General features: G+C 45.7%; 1 protein-coding gene across 1 annotated transcript in view; it reads left to right on the top strand.

Moving 5' to 3' along the window:
• Positions 1-10,860, top strand: part of GPR157 (G protein-coupled receptor 157) — a 30,238-nt gene extending 19,378 nt beyond the window's left edge. Inside the window, exons 3-4 of the mRNA XM_069079288.1 lie at positions 9,207-9,401; positions 10,308-10,860. Coding sequence (XP_068935389.1) covers positions 9,207-9,401; positions 10,308-10,499 — 387 coding nt within the window. The 3' untranslated portion in view covers positions 10,500-10,860. The remainder of the gene's footprint in view (positions 1-9,206; positions 9,402-10,307) is intronic.
• Positions 10,861-14,498: the final 3,638 nt, after the last annotated feature.

Raw genomic sequence — 14,498 nt, forward strand, 5'->3', positions numbered from 1 at the left:
AGCACAGTGCCCAACATACAATAAGTGCTTAATAAATGCATTGCTTAGTCACCTGGTTTTGCTTTTGGGGGGGGTCTCTGACACCCAGCACAATACCTGGCATACAGTAAGTGCTTAATAAATTAATTTCTTAGTCACCTGCTATTTTTTCTTTTTGTCAGTCTAGCACTTAGCACAGTGCCTGGGATACAGTAAGTGCTTAATGAATGCATTTCTTAATCACCCGCTGTTTTTGCTTTTTCCTTGTCTGTCTAGCACTTAGTACAGTGCCTGGCATATAGTAAGTGCTTAATAAATGCATTTCTTAATTATATGCTATTTTTGCTTTTTCCTCATCTGTCTAGCACGAAGCACAGTGCCCAACATACAATAAGTGCTTAATAAATTCATTTCTTAGTCACTTGCTATTTTTGCTTCTTGTCTCTTTAGCGCTTAACTAGTGCCAGGCAGGCATACAGTAAGTGCTTAATAAATGCATTTCTTAATCACCCACTGTTTTTGCTTTTTCCTTGTCTGTCTAGCACTTAGTATGGTGCCTGGCATATAGTAAGTGCTTAATAAATGCATTTCTTAATCATATGCTATTTTTGCTTTTTCCTCATCTGTCTAGCACTTAGCACAGTGCCTGGAATATAGTAAGTGCTTAATAGATGCATTTCTTAGTCACCTGCTGTGTCTCTCTAGCACTTAGCACAGTGCCTAGGATACAGTAAGTGCTTAATAAATGCATTTCTTAATCACCTGCTGTTTTTGCTTTTTCCTCATCTGTCTAGCACTTAGCACAGTGCCTGGGATACAGTAAGTGCTTAATAAATGCATTTCTTAGTCACCTGCTGTGTCTCTCTAGCACTTAGTACAGTGCCTGGTCTATAGAGTAATTCACTAATAAATGCTTGTTGAGTGCCAGTACTTGTCTTAGACTCTAGGGATACAGTGATGAAAATTGAACAACTCTCAAGGGCCTAGCATTCTGAAAGGGGAAATAATAAATACCCACAGGAGTATATAAAAATGTCCAGTAACTACAAGGTAATTTGACAAGAGAGACACAAGCAAGAGGGAGGGTGGGGAGTCGGACAGAAGGCTCATGTAAGATCAATATATATTAAGCACCTACTGTGTATGTAAGAAGATGGAGGGAGATAAAGAAGGGAAAACAATGTAGCCCCTGCTCAAAGGGCTTACAGTCTCCTGGGGGATATGATTAATAGTATGTCTAGCACATTGCAGACCTCAAAGCTTGCTATAAATGCTAGCTATTAGCATTGTTGTTGTGACATGTCCGCAGACAAGCATGATACAGTGTGGCTCGAACGGGCCAAGGAGCTAGCCAGACAATTCTCTGTCCCCAGAATTTTTCAGGAGGGAGACAGTACTTTCGGTTGGAAAAAATCAGGGTAGACTTCCTTCACAAAGGACACAACATCTGTACTGAGGATTGAAGGAAAAAGACTTCAGCAAGCAGAGATGAAGCAAGGGTGTGTTCTAGGCCTGGGGGGAGGCAGCTGGAAAGAGATGACAAGATGACAGCAGAGAGTTATTACATGGAATCTTGTTTGACTGGAAGGTCAAGGGTGTGAAGGAGTCGTGTGAAATAAGGCTGGAAAAGGTAGGGCAGAACCAGAATGTATACGGCTTTGAATGTCAGGCTGAGGAGTTTTGTGTTTTAATCTACAGGCTGTAGAGAGCTATAGAAGGTTTCTGGGCTAGAAAATGACATGAGGATTGATTAGGAAGATTTGATACCTGTAGAAAGGAAAAACTGGCAAGATGAGCTAGGAAGAAATGTAAGATGTTCTGATTATTTATGGGGGGAAAACCCCCAATACCTCCCAGGACGTAGCTCTAACACTTGATGAGAGAGAAATGGTAGATGTTTAAAAAACCATTCAGTCATTAATCATGCTCCCTAGAAGGTCTGTGAACCTTAAAAAAAAAAAAAGTAGCCATTGTGTTTTCCATCCCACCAGCCTTGCAATACTGTTATCTGGATCTCAAATCCAGCTAATCTCAAACTGTGATAGGGAGAGGTTAAAACCCTGGCCTCTGTCCTCACAAGTTTATAGGCATTGGACAAAGGTTTCCAGTCTTAAAAGCTTATGAAACAGTTTCCATCCAGTAAGAGGCTTACAAATCTTGGTGACTTGAGTTTGGAGTTCAGAATCCAAGGGGAGGGGCAGTGCAATGGATAGAGCACTGGCCCTGGAGTCAGGAGGACCTGAGTTCAGATTTGGCCCCAGATACTAGCTGTGTGACCCTGCATGAGTCACTAACCCCAGTTACCTCAAAAAAAAAATCCAGTGGGTTTTAAACATGGATGTCCTGCTTATCAAATTAGCAGGGGATAGGAAGCTAAGAGAGATGGTAAATTCATTGCAAACAGAATTAGGATTCCCCCTACACCAAAGAAAGTCTTCCAGGCAGGAGCAATGGGCTGAAGATTAAAATATGAAATTCAATAGAGACAATATAAAGTCCTGAAGTGGAGCTTGGAAAATCAACATTGATGTTGATTCACAGACTCAGTTAAACATTTATTAAACACCTACTATGTGCAGAACAGCTAGGTGGTGTAGTGGATAGAGTGCCAGACCTGAAGGCAGGAAGACTCATCTTCCTGAGCTCAAATCTAGATTTAGAAGCTTACTGGATGTGTGACCCTAGGTAAGTCATGTGACCCTCTTTGCCTCAGTTTCTTCAATTGTCAAATGAGTTGGAGAAGGAAATGGCAAACTGCTCCAGTATCTTGGCCAAGAAAATCCCAACTGGGGTCACAAAGAGTCAGATGAGGCTGAAAGGACTTTACAACAACATCTAGAGTAAGCAGTGGGCATATAATAGTCCTCACCTGTCAAAGGCTTTATAGAGATGATGGCACTTGAGCTGAGCCTTGAAAGAAAATAAGGATCTGAGAAGCAAAGATAGGAAAAGGAGGGCACCCCCATTCCCAGGCAACACGCCAGTTCTTTGGACAACTCTCTGAGACCCTGTGTTATGCCTAAGTTGCCACCCTGCTCAGGTAGAGGGCTTAGTCTCCCCAACAAGTTCTCTCTCCATGCCGATGGGATCAAAGTCAGAAATGGGGGCCACTAAACAATATGATCCCTGCCAACCTCGTGTTGACTTCAAAAACCACATGTTAATCTGATATTCTGCTGTATTTGTATTTATTAAATATTTTCCAATGATATTTTAGTGAGGTTCGGGAGCCCTGGAGTGTTGCTGCTGGCAGCATTGTGTATGTTGGACAGCTCTCCTCTCTATCATTGAAATCACAGGGGCCATAGGGGCGGCCAGGTAGCACAGTGAGTAAGAGCCCCGGTCCCCAGTGTCGGGATGACCTGGGGGATTGGTTCCAGGCTCAGATACTTAGCACCACACCCAGAAATAACTGGCCGTGTAACCTTGAGCAAGTTACTTAACCCCAATTGCTTTAAAAAAAAAAAAGGAAAAAAAAAAAAGAAATCACAGGGGCCAGCCCATACTCCTTAAGTATAATGAGGTCTTTAAAGAAAAGGCTTCAGGGTGAGCAGGATAGAGCCTGACCTCCCATCCAGGAAGGTCTGGCTTCAACCCCTCATTCTACACAATATCTCCTGTGTGATCCTGGACAAGTCACTTAACTTCTAAGTTTCCTGAGCAATTTTCTAATACTATTAGCTGATGATAAACTGCTGATTTTTTAGTGAGGTTCGGGAGCCCTGGAGTGTTGCTGCTGGCAGCATTGTTTATGTTGGACAGTATGTTCCTCAGGGGAGGAAATCTCATTGGTTATCATTGAAATTACAAGCCCATTACAGAAAAAGGCCTGAAAAGGAATTTGTATTGGGTCCTAAAGGTAAAGGGAATGGGGTGACAAAGTGATATGGTCAGACTTGTGTCTTAGGAAGATCTGTCCTCTGTTAGACATGGGGTTCCCAGAATGAGGGTGAGGAGGGTTTCACCACTCTAGCCCAGTCAGACCACATCTGGCCTATTGTGTCTCGTTCTGGGACATTTCAGGAGAGATGCTGATGGCCTAGAGTACATGAAGAGAACACGAGGGCTAGGCTTGAAGTCAGAAAGACCTGGGTTCAGCCCCCATCCCTGACATGTACTATCTGTGTAATCCTGGCCCACTCACCTTACATTTATGACCCCCTTTCTTCATCTGTAAAACAGGGGTAAAAATGTATGTAACATCTGGTGGTTGTCAGGCTCAAATGACATGATCATAGGATTATAGTATCAAAGTATTTAGACCAGGGGGTCACTGAGTCCAGCTCCCTCATTTTACAGAAGAGGAAATTGAGGCATGTAATGACCTTTGTGGAATTTAGAATGCTATGTAAATGTCAGAGGGGGAGAGGGAGGAAGAGGAGGAGGAGGAGAATCAGTTGAAGGAACTGGGGGTGGTTAGGTTGGAGACAAGAAGACTCAGGGAGAACATAATTCTTCAAGAGGGGGACATGTCTTCATATGGAAGAGGGATTCAACTTGTTTTACTTGATCCCAGAGGGCAGAAATAGCAACAGGTGAAAATTGCAGATAGACAGGTTTCCATTCAACTCAGGAGACAATTCCAAACAACTGAATTCCTAATAACTACCCCAGATTTGAATGGATTGCCTGCAAAGGTAGTGAGGCTTCCACCCCTGGGGGGCTTTACAGGAGGGGCTGAATGATCACTGTCAGGCAGGGGATGCTGTCCCAGAACAGTGACCTCCAAGTCCCATGCCAGTACTATGGTTCCGAGTACACTCCGAGCTCAGCAGTCCTGAATAATGAAGAAAACTGAGGCTCACTGCAGCTGTCTGTGGCCATCAGGAAACTTAATCTGTGCCCAGTATTTCAGGTCGGAGCATTCCAGGCTGTGTCCTGCTCCTTTTGAGAATTAAGACCTTTCATTCTGCTTGAATATGGAAGTTGACCACACTTCACCAGGCAATCCTTCCTACTGCCAGCCCACACTAGCATGCTTCAAGGGACATCCAGGGCACAAGCCATTTGGCTTGTTGACTGTATTTTTCTTTCTCTTCTAAGCCTTTTTTTCCTAAAAAGAGATGGCATGATGGATGATAAAAAGATGGTTGACATCCTGAAAGCCCTGAGTTCAAGTGTCACCTCTGGCTCGTGCTGGTTGAGTGGCCCTGGGCAAGTCACCCAACCTCTTAGAGATTGGGCCAATCTTCGAACAAGAATCTAAGTTATTCATTAACATTATAACAACAATCTGGAAAGACTTCAGCATTCTAATCAACACTTTAGGATCAGCCTTGATTCCAGGAAACTCATGATAAAGCAAATAGCCCTCCTCAGGCTATTACACAGAATGAAACCCGAGTTTGGGAGCACGGCCTATATGGGAGATTTGTTGTACTTGATTATACTTACATGTTGCAAGAATTTTGGCTTTCTTTTTATTTTTCCAGTAGGTCCAGGAGAATATCTTTATCTGTGTGTGTGTGCTTGATAATTTAAAAAAAAAAAATCTTTGTAAAAAAAAAAAAAAGAGTAGTTTTTACCGGTAATTTTGCCCATCCTCAAGAGTGGAAGAAATTTCTGTACCAGGAGTTCCCCATACCAAAGAAATCCCAGGGATGGGACAAATCAAAAGCTTCTCCTTTGCACACTCCAGCGCCCTGTCAGGGGATAGGAAATTCTCAAAGGCTGTACTGACTGAGTGCAAACAGAAGAAGGGTCTTGAATGTGGGTCTGGCCATGGACTGTGTTATGTATCTGCAATTCCCCCCCCCCTCCTCCCAGTAATTAATTAATAGCCATTTATTTAATTACTCTATTTGCTAGGCACTGTGGTAGGTACCGAGAAGGAAAACAACATAGATGGAGAGACAGAGACAGACTTGCAGTCAGGAAGACTTCAGTGCCCTGAAAACCCTGTAAAACTTGAAGTTGAAGATTAGTGGCCAAATCACATCAATAGAAGGCATGTCTGAACCAAGAGTTGCCCAGACTGGTGAAATCACAAACCCCAACTCATGAAGATCATTTACTTAGGGCTCTGATCTCCATCAATGAAGGGAAAGCCCCCTCCCAAGTCACTGATTCATTGCCCACTGAAGGCTTTTCCTCAAGGCTTTTGAATGGGGTCTCTCCTTGGGGGTACTTGCCCAGCTTTCTTGTCCACAGCTCTGCTTCCTGATGAGTTCAGGGTGGCATTTACAAGCTCTGGTATTTACAGTAGCTCTGATTGCTCCAATCAGGGTATCTTCCATATGGGAGGCGACCACCACAAAGTGCCTAGAATACCAGATTTGAAGTCAGAAGGTTTGAGTCCATATCCCACCTTTGGCACTTTTTAGCTGTGTTAATTAATTATAGGCAAATCACTTGCCTCTCTGAGCTCTTTTGTGACAACATACTTTTAAAAGCACTAAAGACTTTTTTTTTCCTATCTGTAAAATGGAGATAATTAGTGGTACCTACCTCATAGAAGTAGACTGTGAGGACCAAATGAGATAACATATGTAAATTGCTTTGTAAACATTAGAGAGCCATACAAGTGCCCAATGTTTGCTATCATTCTTGTTTGTTTATAGTACTTTATTTTTTCTCCAGTTACATGTCAAGAAAATTTTTAGCATTCATTTTTATAAGATTTTGAGTTCTATATTTTCTTCTTCCCTCCTCCCTCTCCTCTTCTGAAAATAGTAAAGAGTTTGATATAGTTTATACATGTGTTATCATGTAAAAATATTTCCATATTAGTCATAGTTGTGAAAGAAGAAACAAATCAAAAGGGAAAAAAAAAAACCTTGAGAAAGGATAAAGTCAGTGAAAAAAATATGCTTTGATCTGCATTCAGAATCCATTAGCTCTTTATCTGGATTTAGATAGCATTTTCCTTTGTGAGTCCTTTGTACTTTTCTAGGATCATTGTGTTGCTGAGAAGAGCTGAATCATTCATAGTTGATTATCATACAATGTTGCTGATACTATGTTTTCCTAGTTCTACTTATTTCACATTGCATCTGTTTATACAAGTCTTTTCAGGATTTTCTGAAATCTGTTCATCATTTCTTACAGCACAATAGTATTCCATTGCATTCACACACCACAACTTGTTCAGCCATTCCCCAATTGGTGGGCATCCTTTCAATTTCCAGTAGTTTGCCGCCATGATAAGGGCTGCTATAAATATGTAGTCGCTATCATTAGTTTTATTCTTGTTGCCTTGGGAGTTCCTTCCAACATCGAAATCCTCAACCTGTCTGTAACTGCCTATCCTATATTACTTGTGTCCATATCCTTCCATAAGGTTACCTGGAGGGTCCCATCCAGTGTGAGGAGACCTTTCTCAGCTTCTCTCGACATTGTGAAGATATAGATTCAGATACTACACCAGACCAAAAAAAAAAAAAAAAAACGTGACTTCCTTCCTTAGCAGAGACAAATGACTGCCCAGGACAACCTCTCTGTAAAGTCTTACAAAGATGGATGATGGATGATTATGAGCAGACAGTAAAGAAGAGAGAGGCAATGGAAAGTTAAACTAGTCTAAAGAGAGTATGGTGAGAATTCCAGCAAGCAAAGTAAGCATAAGGGCATTCAAGGGTGAAAATGAAGGGAAGGCAGTAACTTTTCCAAGAAGAAAAATGGAAAAATTTGTAATGATGACTGCTAACTACTTTTACCATCAAGGAGAGTAGAACCACCTCACACAGACTTTACTTAGATGGTCTAGATCAGGGGTAGGGAACCTGTGGCCTTAAGCCCACATGTGGCCTTCTAGGTCCTTAAGTGCATCTTTTGACCGAATCCAAATTTTACTGAACAAATATGTGGCCTTAAGGCTTTCTGAAGTTCTGCCTGACTCATTAGCCCTGATTCCTCAGTTGGGGCTCTGCTTGGGGTGAGCTCCTTTGCAGAGGAGGAAGTGACTACAGATCTGGGCCCCCCCCCAAAAAAAAAATATATATATATAGTGACTGAGGTGGGAGAGCTGTGAGGAAGCCAGGGATCAAGCTTCCCTTAGCCTAGATTTAGAACCGGAAAGGACCTTTGAGGTCATCTAATTATGGAGAGAGGATAGTGGGCCTGAATCCAGGCTTAAGCAGAGGTTAGAGCGGGTCCAAGGTTAAAGTGGGCCCTAGCTTACTCTCCATGAGGACACAGAAGTGAAGTGACTGGCTCTGGGTTTTGGAGGTGATAAGTGGCAAAGTCAGAATTTGAACCCAGATCCTCTGACTCCAGATGCAGCTGCACCAAACTGCCTTCTCTCAGTAGCTGAGCTTGGGAATCAATCAAGGACTATTTAGTAAGTGCCTACTGTGTGCTAAGGCACTTTGCTAATTAATAAGCTCTTGGGGCAGGTGGGACAAATCCTGGGTCTCCCTGCCTCACCCAGCTAGAAGTACAGACACTCATGGGCCTCTGTACCCATCCTGAAACCCACTGGCTCCAAAGCTTGAACCCACTCTGACTTTTCCTCCTGAATCAGTTCAGTCCTCCCTAGACAGCCTGGCAAGCCATCCCTCCCGAGGGGTGTCCCACCAGAGTGGTGCTGTGTTCGGACACCTGCTGGGCTTAGCCTTAGAGGAGCCCATGAGTCTAGAACTCAAACAGTCCAGCCCAGCCTTCCCCAGGGCGCAGAGGGACTGCTGTCATTTCCCCTATGTGCCAGGGCCTGGGGGCGGAAAGACAAAAAAAAGGTAAAACATTTCCTTCCTTCAAGGAGCTTCTGGGCTCTCCTCCTCTCCAGCCGCCCTCCAAGGGGTCCCAGGCTAACAGGTGTCTCTCGATCAGGGCCGCTGCTGTCTTCCTACCCAGCTGTAGGCTGGGGCTGACCCCCAGCTCCTTGTTTCTCAGGGGCCGGCCCAGCACACGGTATTCCACAGGTGTGGCTGCTTTTCTGGGGGGCGGGGGGAGGACAGTGGGAGAGGCCATCAGGTGCCTTCCATGGGCCTCCCAGGGCTATGGGAAGGAGCAGGTGTTCTCAGAAGCCCAGCTCTCTGCTTCCCTCCAAGCTCCTGAATGCAGTTCAGCAAACCTTGACCTAGTACTTTCTGTGTGCTGGACACCGTGGCAGACACCAAAAATGGAAGAGCCTTGCCCTCCGAGGGTTTCCATTCTTATGTATGTAAGGTTAGGGAAATGCCAAATCTCTGCCAGCTCATTTTAAGAGGGGGAGACGCTGACATGGGGGGGAGGGGAGGAGGGGAAAGGGGACCTCGGGACCAGGAACACGATCGTCTTTGCCTCCACAGCATGCGGCGCTCTCCGAGTACCGGCCCCTGCTGGCCGAGACCTACGCCTGCCAGCACCGGACCTCAGTGGCCGATAAGAAGCTCATCCTCATCCCCCTCATCTTCATTTGCCTTCGTGTCTGGAGCACTGTGCGGTTCATCCTGACGCTCAGTAACTCCCCTGCTGTGCAGACTCCCGTGCTGGTGGTCTTACATGTAAGTGGGGGGGGCCCCCCCGAGCCTCGGATATGCAGGTTGAGGAAGCTCCTGGGGGCTTTCCAGTTATTTGCAGACCTTCCCCAAGGTCATCTCCCACCCCGCCCCCCCCCCCCCCCCAAAAGAGCATAGAGAGCCGAGGTCCTCCCCTCTCCTGTCTTTCCCTCCCCCTCCCCTCCCCCCTCCTTCTCTGCAGACCTTACAGTTATAGAAATGTCAGTGGTGGTGATGATGATGATATATGTTGGTGAGGGAAGAGTCTGTTTAGAGAGAGTTAACCTTATCTCCTGAAGTTCCAGAGAAGATAATTGTGAACAGACTTGGGGTTCCTCTGCGACTAGGGGAATGAGAATGGGAAGGATCTGGCCATCCCTCAGAGGCCATTTAGTCCAACCCCTTCATTTTAGGGGGCAGCGGGTGGTACAGTGGGTGGAGTGCCAGGTGTGGAGTCAAGAAGACCTGAGTTCAAATCCGGACACTTACTAGCTGTGTGACCCTGGAAAAGTCATTTAACCCAGTTCACCTCCATTTCCTCATCTGTAAAATGATCTGAAGAAGGAAATGGCAAAAACCACTCCTGTGTCTTTGCCAAGAAAACCCCAAATGGGGTCACAAAGAGTCAGACATGACTGAAAAGTGAAACAGCAATCACCTCATTTTTACAGTTGAGGAACTTAAAGGCCTGGAGAGGGTAAGGGATTTGACCAAGGTCACCCAGGTAATCAGGAGCATTTGAACCTAGGTTTTCACACTCCAAATCCAGTGTATCCCTGGGGCCCAGGACCAGGGAACCTTTTGCTAGGTGTGGGGGATGGGAGGAAGGAACAGACAGGTCTTGGTCTTTCCACATCTGGAAGGGCACCTTCTGCCCTCCAAGTGAATGCTTTTCCTTTTCTGTCCTGGCAGGGAATCGGGAACACATTCCAAGGAGGTGCCAACTGCATCATGTTTGTCCTCTGCACCCAGGCCGTCCGAGCCCGACTCTTCTCTCTCTGCTGCTGCTGCTGCCAGTGCTTGTTTCCCTCTCTGGAGAATCCGGATGGCAATTACAGGGGCCCCTCGCCCTCAAGGACAGAAGAGTCTCAGCGTTCTAAGTAGACCCCAGCCAACCTGCCAAGTGCCTCAGCTTCTGACCCCAGCCCTCTTCTGCCTAAATCTTTGGGTGGCCTCTGGATTGCCCCTCCCCCCGAGCTGTGAGTCCCTGCTGGGGGCGGTGACTTTGGCCAGGGGATCGGGTTGCACATGGAGTGTGGATTTGCTGTTCATAGGTTTTTCATTTGTCTCTGTTCCCAAACATGGGGGTGAAGGCTGTGTGCTTCAGTCCCACTGTGTCCTGGGACTCTTGGGCAATGCCTTCCCGTGTGACCTGCCCCATGGGAGGTCAGGGAGCCTCTGACTACATTATATTCTCTCTCTCTCTCTCTCTCTCTCTCTCTCTCTCTCCCTCTCCCTCTCCCTCTCTCTCCCCCTCCCTCCCTCCCTCTCTTCCTCTGTTTCTCTGTGTCTCCCTCTCTGTCTGTTTCTGTCTCTCTCACCGAACACACACACACCCCCTCAGTAGGTAGAGAAAAAGAAGCCAAGTCTCAGGGCCTCACCAACTTGATATTCTGCTTGAATGTTATTGGCCAAGGAAGGAGGGTCTCACAGGACAGGGTTCATTAATCTTTCTGAAGCTGTGCGCTCTCCTCTATGAGCTGGGAGACCTCCCCTCTATCAGAGAACATGGGGGAGAGAAGAGGTTGGTGGTAAATGGAGTCGTCGTCCCCCCCAACCAAATGATTCCCAGGAGCCATCCCAGACCTTTCACTCCATGGTAGGAAGCTTTAAAGAAGCCTAGCCTCTGTTTACACAAAGTGTCCAACAACCTAGAAATGGGCAAAAGATTTCTAGGAAGTTTCTGGATGCCTAATTGCAACAAAACCTCACCTGAGAGTATCTGATGGGGAACATTCCAACTGAGATCAGGAGTTGTTTGCTACCTGTTACCTGCATGGCACAGCTCAGCAATGGCCCTAACCATGGGTGGCTCATCTTTGGGTCTCCAAGAGACACCCAAAGGTGCTGATGCCCTCAGCATCCCCTATGGGTTATGTCTGGCACAGGTTCTTGCTTCAGACCCCTAAGAGCTGACCAGAGCTAGGCAAAGAAGAGGTGTTTCTTCAAATTTTTGCATCTCATGGACTCCTGTGGCAACCTGGAGAAGCTTATGGACCTCTTTTCTGAAAAATGTTTTTAAGTAATTACAGGCAATGTTAAATTCCAGTAAGAGGTTAAATGAAAATAAAGATGTGATTTTTTTCCTCTTCCAAATTCACAGACACCTCCCCCCCCCCAAATTTATCTGTGGCTGGACCCTGGGTTAAGAAGCCCTTGTCTAGATGCCCCTGTCATGCCTTTTATGAGAATAGTATTACAAGAAAATACTTGAAGAGTAAAGTCACATTTTTTCCTAGGCAATTGAGATCCGGTTCATTAACACTACTTGTGTTTGGTTTTGGTTTTTTTTGTTAATCCACACTGACTTTTTTTGATGGAAAAAGACATCTAGAGCACAGATGAATAAATGACTTACTAATTCTTTTTGTCCTCTCCCCCTGCCAAACAGAGTTGAGTGCTGAAGGACTTGCTGGCTTGGCGGATTTGGGGGGAAGTGCTGATAGGGGCCCCAAGGCCAGCCACTGAAGTTTCAGGGGACAAAAAGACTAGGAATCAGCTCCTCTAGATGTAACCGCTCACTTAGTCCAACTTCCTCTTCTTTTTTTAAATTCCGGAAAGTAATTCCCCTCCTTCTCATCCCCCCCCCCCAACTGCTGTGGCCTCTTTCTTTCTCTTTCCCAGTTATCTTAACGGAAACCTAGTTTTCTGACACCCTGTGCACCAAGCAGCCAGTTAGACCTAAGACTATACCACCCAATGGCCCTTCCCAGAGAAGTGGGACCAACTCCAGCAAATACCAGGTTAGGCTACGTACTGTTCTGTGGAACACGGCTAATAATAGCTTGTCAAAGTTTGCAAAGTTCATGTTCTCATTTGCTCCTGTGAGTGAGCTGCTATTATTATCCCCGTTTTGCAGATGGGATAACTGAGGCCTGGAGAGAAGTGACTTGCCCAGGGTCACAAATCACTGAGGTGGGGATTTTTCAAACCCATCTTTCTTTGTCTCCAAGGCCAGCTCTCTGTATTCCACCTGGAGAAGAGGGCTGCAGGGACGGACTGGGAACAGAGAAAGAGGCCAAGAAAGTGAAAATGCAGGCTTGCCTCCTGTGGTTTCTCCCTAAGGTGACTGGGCACTGCAGAAAGGAAGCTGAAACATTACTGATCCCCTTACTGATACTGGGAATTAAAAACCATAGCCCCACTTTATTTTGATTCCTGTTTTGCTGGTGACAAACTTTTTCAGAGAGAGAAGACCTGTGAGTTGATGATAAATAATACTTTTGGTTCCCCTTAAAAACAGTTCCATTTATGAAAGTGAGCAGGGGTTTGAATTTTTACTTTTATCAGGGAAGGAAGAAAAAACCACCCCAAACCTTAAATGCATTATGTCAAAAGCATTCATTAAGTGACTGTGTGCCCAGCTCTGTGCCAATCGTTTTACAAATATTAGCTTATTTCATCCTGACAACCATCCTGGGAGGGAGGTGCTATTATGACCTCTGTTTTACAGATTAAGAAACTGAGGCAGAATCAAAACTCAGGGTCGTGCTGCTCTGAAGTGTCAGGCAGGATTTGAACTCTTGCTGACTCCAGTTCTGTGCACTGTGGTACCGCCTAGTGGCCCATGTGACTTCTGCAGTCTCTTTAGTTGGGCAGCATCATTAGTTGGGACAAGAATCCACTTCTCCCTCTGACATTACTAGCCGTGTGACCCTGGGCAAGTCACTTCACCTTTGTATGCCTCAGTTTTCTCATCTGTAAAATGGGGATAATAACAGCACCTACGTCTCAGGATCGTTGTGAGCCTTGAGATAATAACCGTAAAATACGTAGCACGGTGTTTGGCGTGTAGTAACTGCTATGTGAATGTCCGCTATTATTTTTATTGCTATTATCTTCCCTTTTCCTCAACAGGTAAGGCTTTGAAAACCGAACCTGCAGACGCAGCCAAAGGCTCAGGAGCCCCCCCTCTCAGAGCTCAGCCCCCGGAGGGAAGAAGGGAGGGAGGTTTCTTCCTGGTCTGCCCTTTCTCTCCTTCCTGGAGGTCCTCACCAAGATGCTAATTGGACACCCACCCCTTTAGTGCCCTCCGTCTCCCGCCCCTTTTCCCACCAAACCCACAGTTAGGATTCCTTTTCTCCAGCTGTGCAGAGGGGCAGGAAATGCATGCTGGCATCTTCCACCATGCCCAGGGCAGGTTGGCAGGAAGTCTCAAGCCCTGGCCCATCCTTTCTGCAGTGCTGTGGGTAAACTGGGATGCCAGCAACTGGTCAAAACCTGCCCCTGTGGCCCTTCTCTCTCCGAGAATATAATAGCATTTAATTTAAAATATAATTCTCCCTTGGGAGCAGGATTTTTAAAAACCCCAAATCTCTTGACTAAATAATATGCCTTTACCAGGTTCTCTTGCCACCCGAGCCCCAGGTTCTGGGTGGAGTCTGCAGGTTAGACTTACCCAGGCTGCCCCCATCTCTTCCTTTCCTGCGGTCAGAACAGCCATGAAGAGTGACCAGATGACCCCAGTGCTTTTGGATGCAGCCCTGGGCCAACCACCCCTCCAGTGGATGTCACTCTCTTCTCCAAAGTGCTCATAATTGTGTTTATCTGAAACACAAATTTTGAAGGGTTCTCTGAGACCCTTGCGGTGTTTTTCTGATCCTTTACTATTTTCTAACCCAATTACCAGCCAAATGCATATTTATTTGTGGGGGACAGTTTTTATAGAGAAATGATTTTTATTTCTGCATGGACAGGGTTCTCTTGTCCACTACAGGGAAAAACATTTTTATAAAGTCCTTGTTGTAACTTAATAAATTGCTTTGTGTTCGTGGGAGTTGATGTATTTGGAGGGAGGGATGTCTGGGAACAATCCTAAGGCTTGCTATGTTTGTTGATGAAGCATCCATACTGATTCCAGGGAGGAAGGAAGGAAGATAGAAC

The sequence above is a fragment of the Petaurus breviceps genome, unplaced genomic scaffold, assembly GCF_028583685.1.
Source record: "Petaurus breviceps papuanus isolate PSGF00001 unplaced genomic scaffold, PetGlider_PUasm1.0 91041, whole genome shotgun sequence".
NCBI classification, from domain to species: Eukaryota; Metazoa; Chordata; class Mammalia; order Diprotodontia; family Petauridae; genus Petaurus; species Petaurus breviceps.